The sequence below is a fragment of the Drosophila eugracilis genome, unplaced genomic scaffold, assembly GCF_018153835.1.
Source record: "Drosophila eugracilis isolate 14026-0451.02 unplaced genomic scaffold, ASM1815383v1 contig_2159, whole genome shotgun sequence".
Lineage (NCBI taxonomy): Eukaryota > Metazoa > Arthropoda > Insecta > Diptera > Drosophilidae > Drosophila > Drosophila eugracilis.
The window spans coordinates 17016-42021 of NW_024573043.1; the positions used below are offsets into that span (position 1 = coordinate 17016).

Below are 25006 nucleotides of genomic sequence, written 5' to 3' on the forward strand. Positions count from 1 at the left end.
TTATTTGGTATTTTAAGCCCTCTTCTGAACTTAGGTAGATGCTGGCTACTAAATGGCTCATTGAAAAGGGAAATTCTTTGAAGAATTTGTTACATTTTTCTAAGGAAAATATCTATTTTCTACAGGAAAAATATTTGTATTTTATGGGTCCTTTATGAACTGAAATTAAATATCTACGAAAATGAAGGAAGCCTTTTATTTTATTGAGTTTTGAGTAATAGATTTGAAAGTTGGGGTATTTGAAGCTTCTGCTAATTGTATTGTATTTTAAATTCCTTCATTTTCCTTTTTGTATTTCCAGCCGAATTGAGCTGTTGCGGCCAAGATAGCGAACCTGTCGACCGGACTTTCGGCCAGTCCCGCCGCGGGGCTGGGTATTGTAGGCATCCTGCCCTGTTCGCTTCATTGGCAGCCGCCGGGCAAGGCGCCCAAGCTGCTGAACTACTCCTCCGGTGCCCGATCCACCAGTCAGCCGTATGCGATGCCAGCTACCGGCAATAGTTGTTGCAGCAACAGCAGCAGCAGCGGCAGTGCTTGCTGCCAGGACTGCCATTGCTCCAAGCAGGGCTACGAGCATTTGCCTGTTCCTCGTTTTCGGCACCAACAACCACCGCCGCCGCTCTACCAGGTTCCACAACAACAACAACAACAACCACAACAGCAGCAACATCAGCAAGTCAGTTGCATTACTACCCTGCAGCAGACAACGACAACACAGCAGCTGCAGCAACTACCACCTGCAACCTCCTCTATTTCCAACTTTTCCTATGGCAACTGCCTGATGCCAGCAACAACAACCTCCAGCACTTACGTGAGCAATATTCGGCAAGATCAGCCTCTACTAGCAATGCAACATTGCCACTCGCATTGCAATGGGTATGGTAGCAACATGCAGCAACCTTGCAGCAACTGCAGTACTAGCAGCAACATGCCACCAGCAATCTACAACAATTCACCTGCTCAGTCGATGATCTTTGTGCCCTTCATGTTGCCCATACAAAATCAGCAACATTCTCAGCAGCAACAACATTTTCATGTGCAACCTCCTCTTCCGCCGACTGAAGATTGCAAGCCCTTGTTGGAGGGCAAGAGCGTTCCGCCGCCGCCGCAGCCACCTCCGCTTCTCACCCACATCCAGTCGCTGTTGCAGCCACCACCACTGCCACCGGCTTCGCCCTCACTAATGCCTCAAACACAAGTTGCCTGCCCCCTGCCCAGTAGGGCACCTTCTACGCCTCCGCTGCCGGCAACCCAAAGTGTTCAGAGCCTCAAGTCCGCGGCTGCATCGGCTGTCAGTGTTTACCAGAGGGTAAGTACACTAAGAAAATATAAGATTAAGTCGAGTCTGGCCTACTTTAATTAGAGTTTTAAAGGAGAACGAATTAGGATTTAGATATAATTCCCTTAAAACGAATAAACTTCTAGCTAAGATTAGGCCAAATACCTGTAAGATGTATCCATATCGATCCAAGTTGGCTGGCTGTAAACTGAGAATATTTGTAGTACATCAGCAGCACTTAGTCAATGGCTGCAAATCCTCCTGGGCTACTAAAATGTTGCAATTTGCGAAGCACAACAGAGGCAGGGACAATGCCACGTATACTTAATATTTATGGGTGTGCTGCTGCCAAACTTCAATTTACATAAACATAAAAGACAAGCAACATCGGAGGAGCAGCTCTTCCCGTGTAGAATCTGCATGCATGTTGTTGGTGAGATTTAGCGCAGCGACAGGACACAAAAAATCAAAGCTACAAGGTTGGCTGGTGGTGGAGGGGTAGGGGACGAAATGCAAATCGGAACGAGCGGAAGTGAAAGCGCAGATATGGTGGGAGGGATGTGGGGTGGCCATAGATGGTTAAGGCGGACTTACGACGAGCACGAAAAACTAATGCATAACCTAGTAAGATCATCAACACGAAATTTTACAGCAAACTCATGTCCAAGGATGTGGAAATAAACTAGTTGTTTTTGTTACCATGGTCGCTACCTTTGCCACTTTTTCCTCTCCTTTCCCCTTTTGAAGTTCTCCTCCTGCCACTGCCCCTGCCCCAATGTTGTCCTGCGCTCAATGACTTTTGCATTTAATATGAGTAAAGAAGCGCAGGACAACAGGAAAAACAGCCAGCAGATAAACACACTGAGGGGAATTTCGATTGACTTCGATCAGTGGTTCTTAACTTGTTTTATAATGAAGAGTAATTGATTTAAGAAATAATATAATATTAAAAAGTTAAGTATAAGCTTCAGTTATAAACCAGTTTCGGTTTTCAAACTACTACTGCTGAATTTTTCTCTGTGCAGCGTTGGTCTAAAAGCTGAGCTGGACTTGAGTATTGGACTTCGGCCCTTTACGGCGGGCTGAGTCCTGGCCAGCGACATGCAAAACGTGCTGTTTAAATTACGTTCCTGCCGGCAGATTTCAGATTTCGGATTTCAGGTGGGGCCGCCAGTAAGGACAAGCAGATAGTGTCTGCTGTCGGTTCGCCTCCTCAGCTCCTCAGCTCCTTTACAACTTGGCTGTGTCCGACGATTCGTTTATTTGATAGCCTTGCTGTTGATGCTCCTGCATAGCGGATAAGTTTGTCCTGATTAAGAATCTGCAACAGAAAAAAAAGTAAGGAAAAACGCGACTTCAAAGATTTGTCGGAGGTAGGCAAAGCGGAGTGGTCAATGTCTTTATGCGGTGGCTAAGAGCTGATCTAGATTGCGGAAGGAGAACTCATAAGTTATCAGCCAGCAGTTTTCATTTCATATATCTGATGACAAATCTGTAGCATCTCATTTTCGTAGCTGCTTCTTGAAGTGAAACATATTTTTTACATACAAAATAAACATAAGCGAAATGCACATCATAGTCCTGCATCCTTAATGCTGTTCATTCACATGTGCCTAAGTAGTTTTATTTAGGAGGAGCACCCTGGCACACTAGCACACGAAGGACCCTGGACTCTGCACATTTGAATGTTAAATCTTTTATGAAATGCCTTTTTTTCGACAGTCCGTCTGTCCGCCTGTATGTCCTTTTGTCCATATCTAATACATCCAGCAAATACTCATGTGAGAGTGCTTTTATATGTGTGGGTTTGTTGTGGTCTTCCTGCAACTTAACAATACCTTTTCCTCACATTTCCCCTCCATGCCCCCCCTCCTTTCCATCCGCCGGCATTCGCTTTCATTTGTTTTTGCATTTCCTTCCCCTGTTTCTGAAAAACTGAGCGCGCTATCATGCACAAAGAAAGCATTTTATGTGCTGCCTTTAATGTTTGCACTAGCCCACTGTTATAATGTACTCGCACTTGAGCATGTGTGGGTAAATATGGTATATGTGTGACTATGAATCGGCACTGGGAAAAATAATTGTTAGACTCTCTATTGAAGGAGAAGTACCTTCTCTACTTATTACAACGTTGCAGTTTCAGAAAGGACTTTACTTAGATTTCGCTGATGATTTAAAGTTAATGGTGAAATTTTCTTTCTGTGTAATTTACCCACAATGATTTCGGTTCTTGGGTCTCTGCATTAGAAAGTTTTCTCGGATCTGTTGTGCATTCGGAATCACTTGAAGCCCGGGCATCGTCTGGTTGTCTTTGGCCACCCACTTGACCCCGCCCCGGGGCATTATGTTGGAAAAACAGTTGGTTTCCATCTAATAATTGTTCTGCTCATATTCCATATGCACTTGCGGAGTATCTCAAAGCGGATTTCGTTGTTGGGGCTTTCTTGTTTTTACGGTTCTTATTTTTTTTTCTGGTTTGCTAAGCTCTGAGATATTTCATATTGTTTATTTGGGCTGTCGAAATCTCTTGCTTAATTCAGCTCCCTGGCAATGATGATGCTGGTGGAGAAGTGTTACTAAGTACTTACATCATAAATAGAAATGCGGCCCAGAAAACAATTAATGCTAAATGAATGGTAATGAAGTAGAGAGTTTTTATCCTGCCAACGGGTTTGTATAGAATTTACTAAGAGGCTTTCGGTAAGCCCGTAATTATGGTCCGGATATTGCGATTTGCCTACTTTTAAACTTTTATAAATGGGAAAACCTTTTGATACACAAGAATGTAGTAAAACATTTAATATGTATTAAATAAGAAAGTTACAAAAAAGGAACCTTACCTCCCCTAGATGCCATTTTCGAGAGCACTATAAAAAGCCTTGGCCAATGGAGTAAAAATTGAGAAAGGGCCACAGCTTCGCACTGTTGTGCCTACTTTTAAGAGGGAACTAAAGTGGCAAAAGAATACAGAATAGTGGTAGAGGGGCATATAAGTTGGACACCGAAAGAGGGAATCCTTCAGTCGACGGGAGTGGAAGCAGTGGTGCTGACTTAATGGCCTCGAAGGGTCGCGAGTGATGCGTAAGTGAATCCATATTTCATATGCCGCGTTAACGGGCCAGCAAAAAGCAGACACACAAAGTGAGCAACATATTTCGAGGACTGCCAGAATGCGTTGACTTCATTGGAAGAAATCCAAGCAAAAAGTTGAAGACCAACCAAGGAGGCTGTCATTATTTCGCTCTTAGCAGTGGCAAACTGAAACTGAAACAAAACGAAATAAAAGCTGAGGAACGGCCAGGAGAAGAGATTCGGGCATGTCCTTGTTGCTGCTTAAGTAAAAGAAATTTGATAGCTGCGCCAAAGGATGCGATATCAAAGGACTGCCTTGTGGCCAACGAGTGACAGGCGGCGAAGGAAAGTCGAAGGAAACGGTTGACAGCCAAACAGCCAAACTGGCAAATTGGACAAGCGCAAGACAGGACAAAAAGGCAAGGACCCTGGAGTAAGCAACCAACAAAAAACGCACCCAAAAGCGCAAATCCAAATCAAAACTTGGCCTTAGGGCCAGTAGTAGTTTTCAGTCGACGGCCAAAGCTGCTGCCAAACAGCCAAGTTGTGGCATTAACAGTCGCCCCATCGCACCATTCGCCAGCAGAATGTGGTGACTTTCTCGCCTTTCACAGAGCCTGTAAATGTGCTTCATTGCTCTCTAGAGGATTTCGCCATACCACCCCCGCCACCTCAATCCCTTCGCATCAGCAGTTTTATATGCCGATCTCACCATGAGAATCTTTGGGTCCACCGACCACGCAGCTCTGTTAATTCAATCTGCTGGCTGACTGGCCGCGAGATGGCGCCCCAAAAGTGCCAGCCACTGCTGTTGAGTGGCCCGAATCTCACCGCATCTGATTGTGTGAGTGAGTGTTGGACGCCTCGCCCTTCGTCCTTCGTCCTTTGCGCACGAGTGTGTGCGAGTGTGTCGCGCACTGGCTGGCTAGAAGGCGATTAACCCATTATGGGCTCAGACGAGTTATTTTAAGTCACTGGGTAAAATGAAAATTATTTAAAATATTGGTCTTAATGGTTTTTTTTATCACAATAAACTGTAAATCAATTAACAAAAATCATAAAATATAATAAAAGTTTGCCAGGTTTTAATTATTTAGAGGAAAGAAAAGAAGATAAAAAAGTTATCAACAAGCGATTAAATAGGAAAAAACTATCTTTTGTGAGAAAAATCTCATTCAAAGCAGCATTTCACTTAAAAAAACCTTTTCCATACTAAATTGTTTTCCCGAATAGTGGAAAAACCTCCTAAAATCGAATTGTCCCGGCAAAAAAAGTGGGTTAATCATTGCGAAGCAGATAAAAAGGACGCGAGCGTCAGGAGCAGCCTCTCCTTTCTTGTTGTTGCTGCTGCTGCTGCTGGCACTTGAAAGCTTTTACCACAATGACAGTGTATTGGTGCGTGTGTCAGTGTATGTATTTCAGCAATGTGTGTGTCTGTGTGAGTGCGCCCATCAAGTGCTCCTTTGTTTCTCGCTGTGTGTGCGAGGGCGCCAAATTTCAAAAGCAGCCGCGCCAAAAGCTTTTTTGCTGCCAAACGGTTTATTTTGCGCGACACTCGACATGGGACGCATCCTTTGAAAGTGTAAACGCCGTCAGCAGCTTCACTTTCAATGGCGGCCCATGCGGCGTATACTTGATACTGGATGCTACAGGATACAGCGGGATACAGGAGTGAAGCAGCGCTCTTAAGCGCCGTCTCTTAAACCCTTGCCAACCCTAATTTAATTTAGCGTAAATTCAGTTTTAGCTTCAACTTTTTTTCTGCCTTTTTTTTGATTTTTTGTTTTGCCGTTGTGTGGTCGCTTGGCTAAGGTCAAACCGCCAGGAACAGGGCGAATTAAATGCAATTGACAGTTGCAATTTCCAACTGGCTGTCAGGCCAAATCCCAAAGCAACTGCATTCGAAACAAGGGAGCGGAGCAGGGCTAAGTCCAAACTCTCTGCTAACACAATAAAATGCAACCTCAACTGACACAAAGAAAATGTTTTACCGAATGTGAACCAAGAAGTTGTTGGTTGTGCAACAACGTCCAAGGGGGCGTTGCAAAAAAAAAGGGTAGAAAAAAACCTATAGTAAAAAGGATAGACATCACGTAAGCGAAAACAACAATGCCAAACCACGGCAAACCTCCGCGGCTGTCAAATTAGAGGCATTCAGCCAGGCAGGCAGGCACCTCTGCAACTTTGTGGGAATTTTCTCATCAAATAATTCAGAGCTTATAACCCACATTCTCACACTCACACACACACATTTTCATCGAACAATTAAGTTGACATCCGGAGAATTTAGAACAGAAGACATAATTCGCATTGCAAGTGAGAAAATCAGTGAAATGTATTCGCAGCTTATTGAATCAATCATTTTGGTTAAGTAAGCAATTTGCACCGAAGGCGTTGATTCATATGCTCTATAGGCCATGACCACTGTGATTCCGGCTCACATGTAATCGTAATTGAAATGCCCCGGCATTGTTGAAATTAAAGTTTAGCAAGCACTCAGCCTGAATCGTAATTTAGTTTCATTGCCTAACTGAGAGACTGAGACCATAATGACCGTAGGAGTTGTTGTCGCAAATTTGCCTGCAGTAATGAATAGGTTTTTGGTATGTCCTTACACCGATAGAAACGGCATCATTAATCAGGATTGATCTATCTTTGTATGATTTTTCTTTAGGGAGAATAACCATTTTAAATGAGGTCTTAAATCTTGATTATCATGACTTTAATCTGAACATTTTATCTTAAAATTGTTCTATTAATGTTCGTTTTATCATCGATTTACGGATAAAGTGTAGATTTTAATTTTGAATTTTAAAGTTATTATTATTATTTATAATTTATTCTCAGTGCACATGAAATAAAACAACTGTCGATGTCCGTCTCAGCTCGGTGTTTGTTAAATATTTTCTGAAATTCTTCTCAAGCTTAGACCAGAATTTATTTTATGGAAAATATTTGGCAGAAAATTACCTGTCCATCGGCCAGTTGATATGTATGCGAGCGTCGTTAAATTAGAATGCAGACACAGCTGGGACTTTAAATTTCATCTAATGACTGACGCATGTGAGTTGTTTGTTTCATTTCGATGCATTTTGTTGGTCAATTAATTTGCATGTCGTTGGTGGCCGTAACTAACGATAACAGGACTCTGAAGATGTTCGAGTGGACACGTTAGAGACTCCCAGGTGGTATTTCTTCATTAAATTAGTGTATGTGGTGACTTTGACAAAGCGGCTGTCTGTCTGTCTCTCAGTCTCTCAGTCAACTCACACCCATCCCCATTTTACCTCAAAATATCCTTGCAGATGGTTCGTTACGTTGGCATTCCTGGGCTGGCCGCCTTGTTTTGTTTGTCTTTTGCAACATGTTCGGGCATTTTTTATTTTCAATAACAAATAAAAAATGCTACCAAGTACAACGTAAAATAAATTGCAGCCACGAGCTGCTGTCTTCTGGGCCTCAGTTTCCAGACTGTCCTGGATTCCAGTCCATTATATTTGTTCGCATTTCCTTTGCTTTTCGGCATTTAATTGGCCGTATAATTGATTGGAGTTGTTGCTGTTACTGGTCCTGTTTGTTGTTGTGGCTACTTCCTGGTATTCGATCCCCCTCATCTAACTCATTATGTGTGTGTAGAGAGTGTGTGTGTGTGTATTTGCAGCAAAACATTTCAAAATACCAGAGACCAAGTGGCAAAGTTTTCTTTGGCCAACTATTGAATTGGCTCATGGCACGAGCCTTTGATAGACTTTCCTCCTCTTTCCCTTTCAGCTGGCTAGTAGGCTTTCGGGTCTGCCTCTATAAATTTGTATTGTACTGGCTTGTTCTCTGCGGTGCGTAATTAATTATATTTGCCTCCGACTCAAAATGTCAGTCGGTCTCTAATTATTATTATTCGAATAGGGGAAGAATGTCCAGTGCCCCCCAAGTCTGCATATCTTTTTTGGCCTGGCTCTCACAGGTTGTTTGACATTAATTGATTTATTTGCCTTTTACATAAATTAGGCGCTGAATATTCGGTTTCATTGCCGAAGTGCAGGTGGTGTGAGTTCAGCTCTATTTGGGGTCTCATTTCACTTGGTTTATTCATTAAAGTAAGTCAATGGGTATGGCCATTAGTTAGGAAAATAAGACGTATTTATTAGGTTTATTTTTTTATTAGGAAAATGGGGATCCTTTAAGGTATGTTCACATATTACCCGTTAAGTAGTCAATAGCTCATAATAGCCTACCTAATAAGTTAATATACTAGAATCCCAAATATTGCAAACACAATTGTTGTATCAAACTTTTGGCATTATGCCAGTTAGCTGGGTTTAGCTGCTGTTTTTGAGCGAACCAAAGTCCGTTGCTTTTTGGCGGTCGCTCAGCTGGAAAACGCGATCGAGGAGGCGGTAGGCGGATGGTGGGAAAAAAGGCAAACTTTTTGACAGCGCAACATGCAAAAACAAATTACCAAACAGTCAAACTGTCAATTACGGGGCAATTAGTTGGCTTCGATTAAATGGCAGTCGCCGTTGTAGTTGCTGTCGTCGCTTAAGCCGTTTTGGCCCCCCATTTACAATGGCAGCACGTCGTCTCCATACAACCAACTCCTGTGATACCCAGAGCCGGCCCAATCCCAACTTCCAACTGTTCCAAAGTCCCTGGGAAGCAGTGTGCAAATATTTGTGGCTGAAAATTAATGTCCGACAAGCCAGCGGCATGGACAACTTTCTGTGATAATTGGCCCACTGCATTGGGCGCCCGCTTAAGTGGCCGGCCAGCAGTTTGATTTATTCCCGCTCCCTGGCCGAGAGACTCTGGCTCCGGGACTCGATAGCCAGGTGCATGGATCGGATGCATCCCCGGTGGCCACTCAAACGGCAAATACACAACATTTACAACAGTGCTGTGTTTCCAAGGCATCCAGCTTCACCATCAGCTCCAGTTCCAGCTCCAGCTCTACAATGCACTTTCGGGCCTGACAACTGATAAGAAGATAAATGAGCACATTCGGCCAGCAAGAGTTAAGTCCTGCATTCAGAAAAGGATATGCCATGAGTTATCGAATTTCGCAAGCAATAAACTCTTTGATTGTACTGCTAAGTGTGAGGGATGTTCGAAGGCCTTCGCTTAAATGGATAAGTTTTTCCATCATTATTAAAATGTTAAGTTGCTTATTACATATTTTTGCTAATTGTATTTCTTTGCTTATAAATCAATTCAAGTTATCCACTTACATATTTTTTACTTAGGCAACACTGAATCAGGGAATTTAGGAATTTTAATATATGGCAAAATTTTGGATTTTTATAAGGGGTAACACGAAACAAGGGGTAACATCAAAATTTTGGAAAGAAAGTCAAAATTGTACGTTTCAAGGTGGGGATGCAGTTTTGTTAAAAACAAAATTACGAGCTCAGCGAGGTATGACATTCCATATTTGGACTATTATTAGCTGAGTTATAGGAAAAATACTGTCACCTTGAGGAGGAAAATGGGAGAAACCAATTTTCGCATTTTTGGTAAGGGGTACCATCACCTTTTTTTTTGGTAAAAATTGCAAAATTTTGACATTTTAAACTGTGAACACAGTTTGACTAGGAATTTGAAGACGAGCTCATCGAGCTATTGCATTCCATATTTGGACTATTATTGGGTGAGTTATGGGGAAAAGGTGACAGACCTTGAAGAGGAAAATGCCAGAAGCCAATTTTCGCATTTTTTTGCAAAAAAATTGGCAAATTTTGTCTCAATGAAATTTGACGTTTAACATTTGGACCAATATTTTTCAAGTTGTAAACAAAACTGTGCTTATTTTTGTTTGGAAAATTAAGATTTTAAAGGAAAACTAGTTTTTCGATTTAAATAAAAAAACATTTCTAAGTCGTATTTGGATAAAGTTCACAAAGTAATTTAAATGTCTTTGAGAAAAAACATTTGAAAATTTAATGATCATAAAAAACAGCGGTGGGCCTTCCTCGAAAATAAGCAGCATAGCCCATGGCAGGATATGCAAAATGGAGCCGAGACACTGCCTCCAAATAGCTGCCACTCCTCGGACGTCGTCCTCTATCTTTGTTTGTTTGCTTAGACTGCCTCCGGGTGGCATATGCGAACTGGAAATTATGAGCGATAGTACGCCTCGTGCGTCTGAACGCAGTCTTGGGCTATATTTCCCGATACGGCTTTGGATCTGGCTCGTCTCCCGTGTGACGGCACATTTGGCATTGCTCATACGACGTGTGGTCGCAATATGCAATGTTGCATGTCCTTCCGGACTCCGCTGCCAGTACACTGAAAAGTAAATATTCAATCTGAGCGCTCTGTTTAAATATTACTTTAAGAATTTTCTAATTTCGGTTCTTAAAACTTTTATGAAATCATCAAAACAAAGTCTTGCCAATGAAAATTTTAAGGTAATATTAAAAAGTTTAACTGTTTAATGTTTAAACTTTAATGCTAGAAAAAAAGTAAAATATCATATTTTTGTAATATTTTTTCTGTGGACTACAGAGACGGAGCTGAATTCTGCGAGTATCTACTGCACTGCACTCTTGTCGATTGATGCCTTTGGCATGCTTTTGTGTTTGGCTCTGGCTGCAGTTTCATCTCCATCCTCAGCCGCATCTCTATCCTCAGCCCCATACCTATCGCCATCTCCATCCCAATCCCCATCTCTCTCTCATAGCCGCAGTCTGAGTGATGTGGGGCCTAATTTATGGCCCGGTTTTGCCTGCTAGCCCGTTCCGCATACCGAAATGGCAAACGGCCACTGTCAAAGCAGGCCAGAAACTGCAACGACAACGGCACTGGCAACGGCAACGACAAACTGCAACGGCGACTGCAGAAAATTGCATGGCATTAGATCGCCGATTGCCCCAGGAACTGGGGTCGTATAAATTGCATTGCATACCTCGGCGCGCTGCTAATTATGCGACCCGCCCGATCTAATCCAATCCGATCCGCTGCGGTCTCCTGAGAGCCAGCTGTTGGTCTCATAAATATGCATTACAGCATATACTTTCACCTGTCGCTGGACGCGTCATCAATCAACGTCCATTAGGCCGAAGAAATGCACCAGGAAGCGGCAGTGCAAGCCAAACATACAGCGCTGGGTTCAGGTGCCATTCGAGGCAGGAAGAAGGGCAGTTTTAAACATGGAGCTCGGGAAAGCCTACCTCTTAGTTTTTGTAATAAAATGCAAATATGGAATGGAAATTCAAACTACATTCTTAGGAACCTTAAGAATATTAGACAAATATTTACTCTTTGTTATTTATAAAACAATTGTAAACGGAAAACAAAATAGTTTTTACTTTCTGGCAAACTTCTTTAAAATTGGTAAACAAATACAGCCAATAAACTAGGTTTTTGTCACTGTTTAAGAATATTTAAGAAAGTGTACACTATAAGCTGATTAAGAGTTAGTAAACCAAAAAGAGAGACAAATATTTGAAGCTTTTGAATCAGCGTCGTTTTCAGCTTTATCCTACACTCAGCGTCTCGGGCTCAATTGTCATTTAGGCATTTTTGCAGAAATCAAACGTAGCATATTTAATATGTCTGCTGGTCATTAAATAACAAACAATCTGGCTCCGGTTCCTTGGGCTTGCCAGGAAGGCAGCCTGTCAACTGCCGCTGCTCCGACCCTCTGATGGTAGAACACACACACATACACATACATAGTGGTCCTGTCAGTGGCAACAACAAATGATAAAATGTTTGCGTCCAGCCAGCGACTTTCTCTTACTTTCATCTCAGAGTGGTGAGCGGGGAGGGGAAACGAAATAATTTAATTTCGCCTGCCATGTTCGCCGCAGGCCGTCGCCCGCTGAATTTGTTTTATTAAAAACTGTGCACTATACGCTGGCAAACAACACACAGGCGATGGAAATGAAAGAAATGAAATCAAATACTCAAAAATGAGCAAATAAGGCCAAGCGAAACGAAACGAAGGCGGCGACAACAGAGCTTTTCTGGAACAAAATAAAAAATATATACAAAATATATATACTACACGTACACGATGGGGCTTGGCAATTTTGTAATTTCTTGGGGTAAATCGCGAAACGCTTTGTTTCGCAAATTTCCTTTGACGGTTTGACGGTTATTTAATTTGCTTTCTCCCCCACAGAAATTGGGACACCAAATCTACGTAATCCCCGAATGCCCGCGAAAATCGAAGACTGCGGGGGCTTGAGAGTTGATGCTAATGCTATAAATGCTCGGCCCATCATTTGTCTTCATTCGTCTTTGGCAATTGTCCACCCATCCGAGTTTCAAACGCCACTCGAAATCATTAATTTCAAATATTATCCCCGCCTGGCAGACCCCTCCCACGACTCTCTCCCAGTAAATAGTAATACGAGTGGCATATTCATAAATATAAAATAACTTCAGTGCCATTTAGCGGCAAATAGTTCGCAAGGGCCACGCCTATTTTTAAGTGTGGGAAAGCGGTTTCCCACAGAGAAAAATCGTATCTAAAACAGATTAAAAACAATATAAGTCTTTGTCAATTCGTTATGATTTTATAAAATTAATGTTTATTTATATAAAAAATATAAAACTAATTAATATAATAAAAAAGGGTTAGGAGAGGTTTTAATAGATTATTTTCACATACAAAAATACAAAATTAAAATTTCTATAATTTTATATATATTCATAATCTTAAATTCTTTTCATTGAACGTTTTTCCTTATTTTTTTAAGAGTGCCTTGTCCTTTTTTCATATTTATCGGCGCTGTTCCCTGTTCTTTATTAAGCAAACTAATCATGACCCTTTGTGGCCGACACGTGGCTGGTAAAAGCGGTCCTGGGGACGGCAAATAATGTGCGCTCTGATGACCGGAATGGGCCCAGGATTCGAGGTTATAGGATCCCTCGCAACAGCTTCAGTATTTGGCATTCCCCATAACGCCAAGAATATTCAAGGTTCGTCCAGGCAAATCCTTTAAGTGTCATTCGGTGGCATCCCAGCGTTCGGTTGCATCGTTTGCTCTAGTTTTTCCTCGGGCTTTTCCTCTGTTTTTTTTTCTCTTTTTGTCCCAGCATTTTTCCTCTGGCGTAGCAGAGTTGTTTGCTCACTTTTTATGCGTTTGGATTTGCACATTTGGACACTAGTTAATTATGTTCTTAGTCCCTTTTATGTCACAATTTTCATTTTGCAACATCAAATAAACTAAATGTCCGGCAGGGGCTTGGCCGGAAAACTGCCGTCCGATCCCCCTTTTTGTGGGGGAGGGGGGAAACTGTCTACCGCAATTGTCGTGGCAAGGTAAACAAATATGCGTATATGGCTGGCTGGCCGGCTAACTACATTGGCCATTGGCTGCAGTCCTGATCCCGGGGTTCCTGGTGTTCGTTCCAATGGGGGTGGCTTGGGTTGGTTTTTGGGGTGGAACAAATGTGCCTATTTGTAGCTGAAGGTTGGGGATTTGGACACCCTCCTTTGGTGCGGTCGCCTGCTATAAAATTCTGTGCGGAATGGACATTCGGACTTTTAATATGCTCGAGTAATGTCTGCATTAACAGAATTCATTTGCAGGACATGGCCAGCAGCCAGGACAACCCCATCCATGTGTGTATGTGTGTGTTGTGTGTTGGTGTGGAGAAAACAAATTTATGTCGTGCTACTTGCTGAAATTGGATTTCTGGCCGCTGCCTTCCCCTGGTTGTTATTGTTGTCGTCACATCGTTGCTTTTTAGTCACCAAAATGAGAGGAAAAACCAAGAAGAAAAACAAAACTTAACACACAGGACGAAGGACGAAGGACGAGGTTAGGTGGAGTGGAGGAATTTGTTTCCATTCCAGGTTTTAGTACGTGTAATCCTTTTTCATGATTTGCACGCCACTTCAGGGGACATTTGCCGGCCTTGGCATTAGTCTCAGGTTAGTCGTTCGTCCTCAGCTCTCACTCTTTCACTCTCTCACTCAGAGTCGTAATCAAGTTGAATGCCTCAATTAGGGCACTGGCTCCCTCGAAATTGGAATGACCTGGCACGTGTTTTTATTTTCATCTTTATCTATTTATTGTCTAATTTTAATGGTCCATCGCTCGCTTCTTCTTCTCTCCATTGCAGAATGGCAAATTGCCCAGGAACCTGCCCGCTCTGCGGGCCATGGAAATGGCATTGCGTACCAACTCCTTTGCCACGCCCCCATGCCCAGCGAGGAGCGAACAGGACATGGAGGACTCCGACGAGGAAATGGAGTACATGCCGCCACTGCACAGTGAGTACGAGTACACTGGGGGAAATACTTTAAGGTTGAGTTGGAAAATTAACTGAAATTGGGTCAATGCTTTTGTGGAAACTGCTAACACCTTTTAAGACCAACTAAATATTTATAAGCCAATCTTTAATAATCTTCTTTAATCTTTCTCTTAACTTACAAAAGATAAGTCTTTATCTTAAACCATTTCAAAGATGTAGCCATCGGAATATGTCATTGATAATGCTTTGGATCATTCCAATATTAAATCCAACAGTTAAATCCTTGACATGAGATTGATGAATAAGATTACAGTTTAAACCCAACATTGTCACAATATTTTTTTCGGCGTGTAAGAGTACCTTTTCCCTGTCCAGTGGCAAATTCAATTAAAAATTTTTGAAACTGCTCCACCTGCACGTGCGTGACGAGCTTCTGACGTCCAGCAATGATGGTCGGGAGCAGAAGCACCTGGCTATCCTGGTCCTTTGGTCCTTCGGTTCAGTGGTCCATTGGTCCAGTGCTCCGTTGTCAGAGCCACTGTCAGGCGTTTCAATTTACTTTTATGTCTCGCAGCCTTATCGCGGCGCAAATTGAAATGAAATCTTGACACAATCAGCATGCCCATGCCACCGGCAGCTCGGATTCCCACATACAATTAAGTTAAACGCTGACCATCAATTATGGGACGGGCTCTAAGGCAGCTGGGCGCTGGGTTGTCCCAGAAATGGCCAAAGTTTCCAGCCCAAAAAAAAAAATACATACACATTTGTGCCAGGCAAATAGCCAGGGCGGTAAATAGACAAGCTGGAGAAAAAGAAAACAACAACAACATTCAGGGAAAAGCCAAGTCAGAGCGACAAAAAATTGTCAACTTATGCGAAAGTCCCTGCCCTGCCCTTTTTTTCCCACACTTTTCCCGGATGTTACGTTGCGCTAAAGATGATATCAGAAACTTTCCTCTGAGCTGCCGGCAAACAAAAGCCGTAGCCGTGGCAAAATGTTCTCAGAATCTCTCTTCAACTCCCCCCCGTTATTTATATTAATATTTTTATCATTTTATGACGACTATACAAATGTGAAAGACGTCGGCCTGACCACCTTGAGCCGGGATTGCGGCCAAAAACTTTTTGGCCTCAACTTAAATTCAGTTTATTTAGCCGTTGTGTCGAGCAACCGTATTAATCCTCTGCCAGAGACCCATTTACATTTCATTTGTGCGTCCCGCCCTTAAATATTATAGAATAATGAATATATAAATCAAGACGAAACTTTCTGCGTTCCGCCTTGTGTGGTTGGTGCTTAGCATATTATGTAATAAATCAATATTGGTGGATTTATGGGACCGAATATGGTTCGACCTTGGCGCTAACTCTTTTCTTTAAGGAATTTATATAAGGAAACTAGAAGATTTTGGCTTACTTTGACTTACTTTCAAAAACTGAATAGGTTTACATTTTCACTACATTTAAAATCACTTAATTTACAAATATTAACTTAAATGTATTAAGTTTGATATTTAAATAGGGGATCGCATTAAGAGGGCTAAAATTCAAGGGGAAATCTACATCAGCTGGCTTTCGTCTGCTCGTTTTTCTTGCCTCCTTTAAAAAACCCGCGGCAGCAGCTGTAAGTGCTTCGCTTTGCAGCTGTTCCAATTTTTAGTGTAAATAACCTCGGCAGCAGCAGCAGCCTTGTTTTTGTCCCCTGCTTGAGTTTTCCCAGCCAACCCCCATCCGCCCACCCATTTTCCACTTTCCACGCTTTCCCTCTTCGGCACACTTGTCAATATGAAAATGTTGCTGCTGGGCCGCTGATGTTGCCGGTGGCGCTGTTGCCATAGCCGTTGCCGTTGCTGTTGCATTTTTTCGCTCACCTGAATGTTTGTTCAGTCAGAAAGTTTTGATTTATTTACGGCGCAAGTTTTACATTTTACACGACACTCGCCTCCAATTACACGCCGCTGCCACTGGCACAGCCAGCAACCCTTCCAACTGAACTCATTTGCACCTCACCAACCCCCGGCTGCCGCCCTAAAAAAACCGGGTAAAAAAGGAAAACTGAAATACTTTCCTTCAGATTTTAATCGCTCACGTGAGTCCTGCGAAAGTGTGCGAGTGTTTGTGTGTGTGTTGATGTTTGTGTTGCTACATATTTAGTCGCAGGATATATCGCTGTTGGTGTTTTACTTTCAGCTGCTCATGTTGCTGTTGCTTTTGCTTTTCCCAATTTCCATCATTGTCGTCACGCTGGACTTGGCCATTTGCATAATGCAGCAGCTAGAGATCTGGCTAACTATGGGGTAAATGTGTGTTCATGGGATGTGAAATTCCTGATATAGATCAGGTCTTTTAGCAAATCCGAATCGGATGGGTAGGATATGAATAGACTTCTGGGGTTCTAAAATGTTATATGGTTTAGTCTTAGTTATTCTTAATCAATCTTTTTAACCTGATTTAAGTTTTACTTTACTTCTTTGAAACTTTAATTTAATTTAATATATTTAAAGATGTTTGGAAAACTTCTTTAATCAATATTATTTAACCAAATCTGGGTAAGCACGCCAAAGCTTACCTTCATTAAACCATACTTATAAAGTTTATTTATACCTTTTAAGTTATGCGTGCGACAAGTTCTTACTTGGTTGGTTTTTCCCCAGAGTTAAACCCTTTCCTTTCTGAAGGTTTTGCAGTGCAAGTTGCATGCAACGTAACCGATATCTGTTACACCATCGACGTCATTTCGTCCTGCAACGAGGCAACGAGTGTGTTTGTGTTTGAGCTTGTGTTTGTGCCTACCCCATGAATATGCAACACAGAGTTTGCCTCGTTATTCCGCCATGTGAGATTGGTATGGGTATCCGTATCCGTTTCCGCTTTGCGGGAAATCGATCAGGAGGCCGCTTTGAGATACAGAAAAGAAGATTGTCGCTTCGCCGGTTCATCTTGAAAATACTTAACTGGTCAACTGTTCTTTAAGGCTTAAATAGGGCTAGGAAAAATATAGATACATATAGATTTATTAAAGTTAAGAAGTTTTCCTACATTCATAATGCGAAATGACCTTGAAGACCGGCGGGGAATATCTTGTGGCAGTCTCTTTGCCTTTTGCCTGACCAAAAACCAAAGCCATTTGCGACTCAGACTCATCTTAGCCACTTTTCGCTCCACATGGCCGCAAAATGCTGCCCAGACTTGGGCCCAACGTCTTCGGAGGTCTGCGTCTAATACGCTTTCGGCGCAGAGTAACAGTTGCTAAAATGTTTTCTATTGTTTTCACGCTCAACAAAAGGCAGACAATTAGTTTTCTTAAACGACAAATCAAGTAGAAATTAAGTGGTGGCGGGCAAGGGCAAAAGCTGCCGCAACGATCTGAGTGCTGCGGGTGGTTATGGTGGTGGGTGATGGGCGATGGGTGGTGGTGGTGCTCGTGCCTTTGGTGGCAAGTTAGGCGACTAGAGAGTGATAACAAAACAAAAGTGGATTATTGGCTCTCGAGCGCATAAACAATAGCATATGAGCCTGTGTGTTTGTGTGCCTGGGTCTTTGTTTGTTTGCCTAGTGTAAAGCGTTTGAGAACACTCCACTGAGAAGGACTCGGGGGTTTTTGCATAATGAGTTCATACTCGCGATAATGTAATCTGTAAGCAAATACGCTGTTAGAATTAGTCTTGTGAAGGAAAATGATAAGGAGGATTAACAGAGAGTGCTTAAATCTGTTGTATAACAACAAAATGTGCCATAATTTGGTTATAAAAGCAGGGAAATAAATCAAGGGAATAATAATAAGAAAGTCCTGGAAAAACCCTTAGCCAAGACAGCAACCTTTTCGAAATTTCCCATGCGCATGCCTGAGAGAGATTTTTTCCTTTGAAGACTTCGTCGGGCATTCGGGACTTTTCCTTATGGCCAGCACGAATGCTAGTCAGTCGGGCAGGATGAAAGGATTTCGGAGCGGCAGCGACGCCGGCAGAATAACGGTAAACGACCAGAGCGGTACGATGTGTTGACTATTTGTGAGGCGGACGAAGGCGCTTCGCTTTCAGTTTGAATTGTGTCCTCGTTAAGAAAGGATATTCGTTACATTGTTGTTAAGTTGTTATTATAATTTCTCAAACAAACCAACCAACCAACCAAAAGCAAACCGAAAGCCAACAGCTCGCTAAAGAGAATTCAAAATAAAAACCGAAAAGTAAGAAAAAGCGAAAAAAAGGAAAACCAGAAATCGACGAAGTGAAATAAACGAAAGCCGAACAAACGAAAAACTAACCAAGAACTGAATAAAAATAAAATATAAACTTACAAAATATGATAAAATATTAAAAACTTGAAAAATAAAACGAAATATTCATAAACCAGTTAAATATTTATTTTTTATCAAGTTGATTTGAGTTTAAATGCCTTTTCCAGTGCTGATCGCTAAAGTGTTCGAAAACTGTTGTATTTTCATGAGTTAAGAAGTGTTCTTAGAGGTTTCAAGAAAGACTTTTGTTGCATAAACTTGCCAAGTGTTTGGAATTGAAAGATTTGTGTTTTGAAAAATGAATGTGCGTTTTTAGGGGCAGAATGTTTTCCAGCTTTTATTTAGCGATTTTCCAAACATTTGAAATGCCTTTTGCCAGAAAATCGATTCGAGTTGCGGATTTTTGGAAACGTTTAACCCGTTTTGGGTTCCTTGGCTCCGTTGTCACCCAGGCGAGCATCGATTTTGGCCATATTTACATAGCCCAGCCACAACGCTTTTTGCGTGCATGTATTTTTGTATTTTTGTTGTGCCTGTTGTGTTTTTGGCCACATTATGTACAACTACAGGCGTCTACAGGCACTTCGGCTTGTGGGCCACATAAACCGACAACGAGCAGCCAATAAATGCTGCCGACCGGGCTCCTATATAAAAAGGACACTGCAGCTGTGTGTGATTCATACTCTCATTCTCCGCCAGACACACACAAATGCTGTGTGCCGTATGTATTTTGTATTTTTGGTGTGGCCCTTGCACTCGTCCTGGTTTTTTTTTCTCCTTCTCGCTTTTTTTTTTTTGTTTGCCCGCGAGTGCTTCCGTGTGTCCTGGGCTCTCCAAATAAACATAAAAATATAAGTTTATATTTATATTTATACATAGCATTTGTCTGTCCCACCGTCCGGGCGAGAGATATAAAAACCGGAAGCGTCTGATCCTGACACTTGCCAACACTTGGGGCGTACAGGGTGTCAGGACTCGCAACTCAGGATTCAGGACTCGCTTTGTTTGGGATGCTCTTGGTGGCATTGCCATCTTTTTCGGGGGGCCTGTCGTAAAACCCCAAGCTCGACTCCTTGTGCGTGTTTTTTTGGCACTTGTACTCCGCTGCTTTTATTATTATTGTTATAATTTTTTCGCCGCTGAGCTGGCTGAGCTGTCTGTTTCTGCTTTTGGCACTTAGACATTGCGTTACGCGCATAACTTTTTATTTTTTGTTGGCTCATGTTTCGCTTTGTATGCGTATGCGTGTGCGAGCACACAAATCGTAAAATATTAAATTTAATTTTTCAAATGATGTGTGAATGGCTTAGTCTTGATATATGATAATGGTTGTGCGTTGTGTATCCATAAAACCGAGTTTTATTTACTTTTCTTATGGTTCGAAGGACTTTGATCACACTAGCATGTCAGCCAAGGCAAACTTAATTATCCGTTTGTTTGTTTTCGCTTATGATTTTCAGCTTAAGGAATATTTATACTCTTCGAGTACAACAAATATTCTGACAAGCGTAAAACCAAACTTTGTGTTTAAATTTTTCCTTTAGAAAAAAGAAAACCAAGGGAATCCACTTGCCATCCAGTGCTAGGGATTCTGCCTGGGAACATAATTCAAAAACCAAATGAACTTTTCGAAAACAAATTTCATTGGTCTGTGATAAGTGAAGGTCAAGCGAAGAGGAAATTTTTTATGAAAACCAAAAACTAAAAAACTAAAAACCAACCACAACCAACACGAAGCGGAACAAAACGGCAAGGAAAACCACAGAAAGGCAGCATTTTCCAAATTAGCAAAATTGTAGAAATTATTTAATGCATCAAATCGTTTGACCAAACAACAAGCAGCAGCTACAACAACAGTGCGGTTTCACACAAAAAGGCGGCCATTAAAATAAAACAAAAACAAAAGTTAAAAAACCAAAAACCTAGCCAAATTATAACACAATTTATTTATATCATCAACTGCAAGGCGGCAGGCACTTCATTAAGCATCAAAGCGAGCTGCGTTTAACCACAGAACGTGCAAATTTCGCACCGCAACTGTAGTAGCAACACCACCAGCACCGCCACTACCAACACCACCAGAGCCACTGCGCCAGCCGTAAAATGTTGGCCATGCCCACGCTGATGATGCAAGCCACCGCCCAGATGACGCTTAGCGCCGCCCACGGAAAGCCCTACGAGACAAAGCTCTTGGCCATCCACCAGACGCATCAGCTGCAGCAACAGCAGCAGCAGCAGCAGCAACAGGCTCCCGCCCCGCAGCAGCAGCAGCAGCAACAGCAAGTGCAGCAGGCACAGCAAGCGCCTAACGGCAAGCAGCAGTCGCAGCAAATGACCATTGTTACCACGCAGCAGCAGCAGCAGCAACAGCAGCATCCCCAGTCGCAGTCGCCGCATCAGCAGCAGCAATCGCAGCAGCAGGCTGCCGCAGCAGCCGCCGCTGCAGCTGCAGCAGCCCACCATCAGCAGCAGCAAGCTGTGGCCGCTGCCGTCTGTGCCGCCCAGCAACAAGCTGTGGTTGTGCAGCAGCAGCAGCAGTACCAGATCCACTCGCAGCAGCAGTCGCCGCAGCAGCAGGTGCTCTGCATCTCGCCTAAGCAGGGTAAGCTAAAGAATCAGAGAGCTATATAGTATAAAGATAAATTTCGGGATGGGTCCATTAAGTTTTTATAAATCAAACTCTGTTTTCATATATCCTATATACGTACGTATTTATTTCATTTTTGGTTAACTTAATTTCCCCACAAATATTATTTCCCAACAATAACTGATATTTAACCTTGTACCCCTTTCTGACTTTCTGAGACCTCTCCCATCAAATTCTTAAGCTAATACCCACATTAACATTAGCTCTTTCTGCGCGTAATTGTCATAATCGATATGTTGATGGCCCAGCTAATAAATTCGTTGCCCGAAACTGGGGAACTCCTTTGACGATTCCCTGATGGATGAGCTAGACCCCATCGAGGTGTGGGCTCGACCCATTTGTTTACGAGGACCCCCAACACTTTGGGCACTTATCGATTGGGTTTTATTGCCTGCCTACGCCTATGGCCGTATTTTAGTCCCAGTCCGAGTCGCAGGTCCTTACAAATTTCACGAGTTTTACGACCAGCTCGAGCAGTTCAAGTAATGCTTTTTATGGTTTCGTCGTAAAAGTCGGCCAAGCCTCTAATAGCTGTCTAATGTTATTTGGCCTCAGAACGAGGCCCGCGTGTTTGACAAAGTTTACGTTTTCACTTAGTCTCTGAAAATAAAAACAAATAACACAAGAATATATAGTACAACACCTATCCGTATCACAATTATAGAACTAAAGGTGTCTGGCTTTGTTGCTCTGCCAAATCAAATAGAAATCAATTTGAAATTATTGACAATTTCCACATTGGCATTGGCTCAGTCAATCGACTCGATTCGATTCTGATTCTTCGATTTTGTCATAGTTGGCATTCTGACTAAACGAAAGGCAAACAAACACACTCGTAGGAAAAGCAAACAGACGGCGTGGGCGTCTAAGTAAATACTATGGGAAGGGGGGCGTGGCCCTTGTCTGTCTGCTGCTGTTGTTTCTTCGTTTTTGTTCAACTTATTCGAGTCTGAGTAAAAGAAAAAGGAAAACGAGACGAACTAGTAAAGTGCAGCGGGCAACGCGGCGTATACGTAACATTTAAACGCACGTCCACACTTGACCAGTTTTTTTTACTTCTCTGCCAAGAAGACTGGGAATTGAAAATCGAACTGGAGACCTCTCTGTGCAGCAGGACTCTGGAAAAGAAAAGTTTCTTTCGCAAGTTTGCTGCCGTTGCTTTGCGGCAAATTTGTTTTTAAATTTTCCGAGTGTCTGCCGAAATTTTCAATTGAATTCGTCGTCGTAAGATGCAGAAACAAATTGCCAAAAGCGAACGACACAAGAATGTGTAAGAAAGTTGTAAGCAAACAGACAAAGGCGCGTTGAATTTGGCTTATAAAGTGGCTACCGCTTTTTGTCTGAGTGTCGCAACCGGCAAATGTCGTCCTTTGTTAAGGACGGTAAGGACGTTGACTGATGCGTTGGCACAGCTGCCAAGTAGCCCCGCCATTGTTGTCCTCCCAGGTTCTTGGGTCTTTGGTTTTGGGTGGGCCAACTTTAAACAGGTGATCGATTTTTCTCTTTGTCACTTTGGCGCAGCGTTTCGTTGGCCAAACGAGAAATTTAATAAAATGTGGCGGGTCGAATTTAATCCGCTTGCAGGCGGCTTGCGACACCTATCATATATTAAATATGGCATATTTAAATTATAAAATAAAGTGAAATAAAATTGAGCGCGCAGAGCTGGCAGATTATGGCTGATTTTGAAGCCCATTTAGCTGCTTCCATTATGGAAATTATTTATATTATTTTATTTGCCATTTTTTCCCGCTGGCTCTCCCACAATTTGCATATTCATATTCCTAACGAGAGCAATAGTTTAATATTTTTATTTTTTTCGCCACTCGAATGCAATTGAATAAATAAGCGTATTAAATGTTTACCGAACAGCCGACATAAATTTTCATATAACTACAGCTTAAATTAGGGCCTTCTGCCCAGACCTTGAATATATTGGAAAACACTATAAATTCCGCTGGAGAAGCCATTAAGAGCCCTGTAATTAGGCTGATGAATTCAGAGCTCCGGTTCGGAATAACAACAAGCGCCGTGTGGAAAGGAGCTACCCTAAAGTGGAAAATAAATTCAGTTCGGCGTCTGCTGCTGAGTTAATGCATTTTCCGCTTCCATAAGCAGACACAAAGACCGATTCGTGTGCGAATGTCGAATGTCCTTTGGCTTCTGCTCCTGCCGCCTCCCTAATGATAATGATGATGATGATGACGATTATTATTGGCAGGCAGTGCATTGCATGCCGAGTGCATTTTGTCAACCTGCTCGCTGCTAACTCATCGCCCATTATCGTCATTATTGTGGCCGTTAAGTACGTTTGCCACCATTATCCTTCTAGTCCTTCTGTCCTCTCCTGTTCGTCCTTGCTCCTTCAGCAGTTATTATGTTTTAAATATGCCAGCAGCGTTCTTCGTATATCTTAAGCATTTTTTCTGCCAGAACGCCTCGCCATGGCCTCGCTGCTCAATGGTTTTTAAAATTGAAAACTATATATCAATTGCCTAGGCCAAGGGGATAGTTTGTCGTCGGCCGGCAGTCTGGACCGGGAGGAGGCATGGGTATCGGCATCGGCATCTCCTTTGTCTGGCCGGGTGCCCTTTTTTTTCGTCCCTGCTCCTGCGAGGACTTCTCTCGCTCGCTCTCTCCTTATGGGCTTTCATTTATTTGCTATTAACCTGTCATTGTTCATTTTTATTATTGTGCGGTTTTTATGCTCGCTTTTTGCGCTTTGTCCTCGCCATTTGTTGTTGCAATCGTGTCTCGCGGCATTTTTCCGCTCGTATGTGTGTGTGTGTGTGTGTGCAATAAATTGTTATTATCGCCGCGTTGCAGCATGTCGTCGTCGTCCTTTTGGAAGGACTTCGCCTTGTCCTCCGCAGACCATGCAAAAGATTTATAACTTTTATTATTATTGAAGCTTATTTGCCGCTTTATCTGGCGCTCCCGGACTTTGGTTCACAGCTCAGCCATGGTTTACGACTGGAAAATCAATCATACGCCATGTTTGACGTCGAGTCAAGCCAGCCATGAGCATCACCTGCCACTATGGTGAAGGCAATGGAGTTTATAGACACCGCTTTTGTTTTCCCCAGTTGTCAACGTCTTTTTGTATTAATTTTTCACCGCCACCCGACACTCATTGATGTTGGCTGTCATTAATGCCTTTGCCCTGCTGTCCATCCGCTGTCCACTTTGGCAGCGACTTTGTCTGGCTGCAAGGCAGGTGCAGGAATGCAGAAAAGAATCCCCGAAGGATGCACTCGAAGAAATTCGTGAGCGGTTCCATAAGGATTTCAAACGTTTTTAAAGTATTTAGCCATGATGATAGCCATGAATTCATTAGCTCAGTAAGAGAGTTCTAACTTAATGACTTTATTTAAATATGCTTTAACAGATTTTTCCTCTGTGTGACAGCTTTTACAATATATGGCATACCATATACTATTGGATGGGGAATTCGCCTCGAAGGCTGCTCACTTAATTCAGTGGGAGGCGCAAGTGGGGCATGGGTTAGTATGCCAAGTGACGTCCAGCGGCTGATGCCTTGTTATTAAGTGGACGCTGCAGTTCC

At 42.5% G+C, this 25006-nt stretch overlaps 1 protein-coding gene across 3 annotated transcripts in view; it reads left to right on the forward strand.

Annotated features, from left to right (window-relative positions):
* The first annotated feature begins 466 nt into the window (after positions 1 to 466).
* The window catches only part of LOC108115998 (RNA-binding protein 208), a 54711-nt gene continuing 30171 nt past the window's right edge, over positions 467 to 25006 (forward strand). For 2 of the 3 annotated variants that reach the window (XM_017227668.2, XM_017227669.1), the window contains exons 1-2: positions 18588 to 18743; positions 20339 to 21396. In XM_017227668.2, coding sequence (XP_017083157.1) covers positions 20898 to 21396 — 499 coding nt within the window. In that variant the 5' untranslated portion in view covers positions 18588 to 18743; positions 20339 to 20897. Of the gene's footprint in view, positions 1310 to 14422; positions 14574 to 18587; positions 18744 to 20338; positions 21397 to 25006 lie in introns of those variants that run through there. The other variant, XM_017227670.2, reaches the window with a different exon arrangement.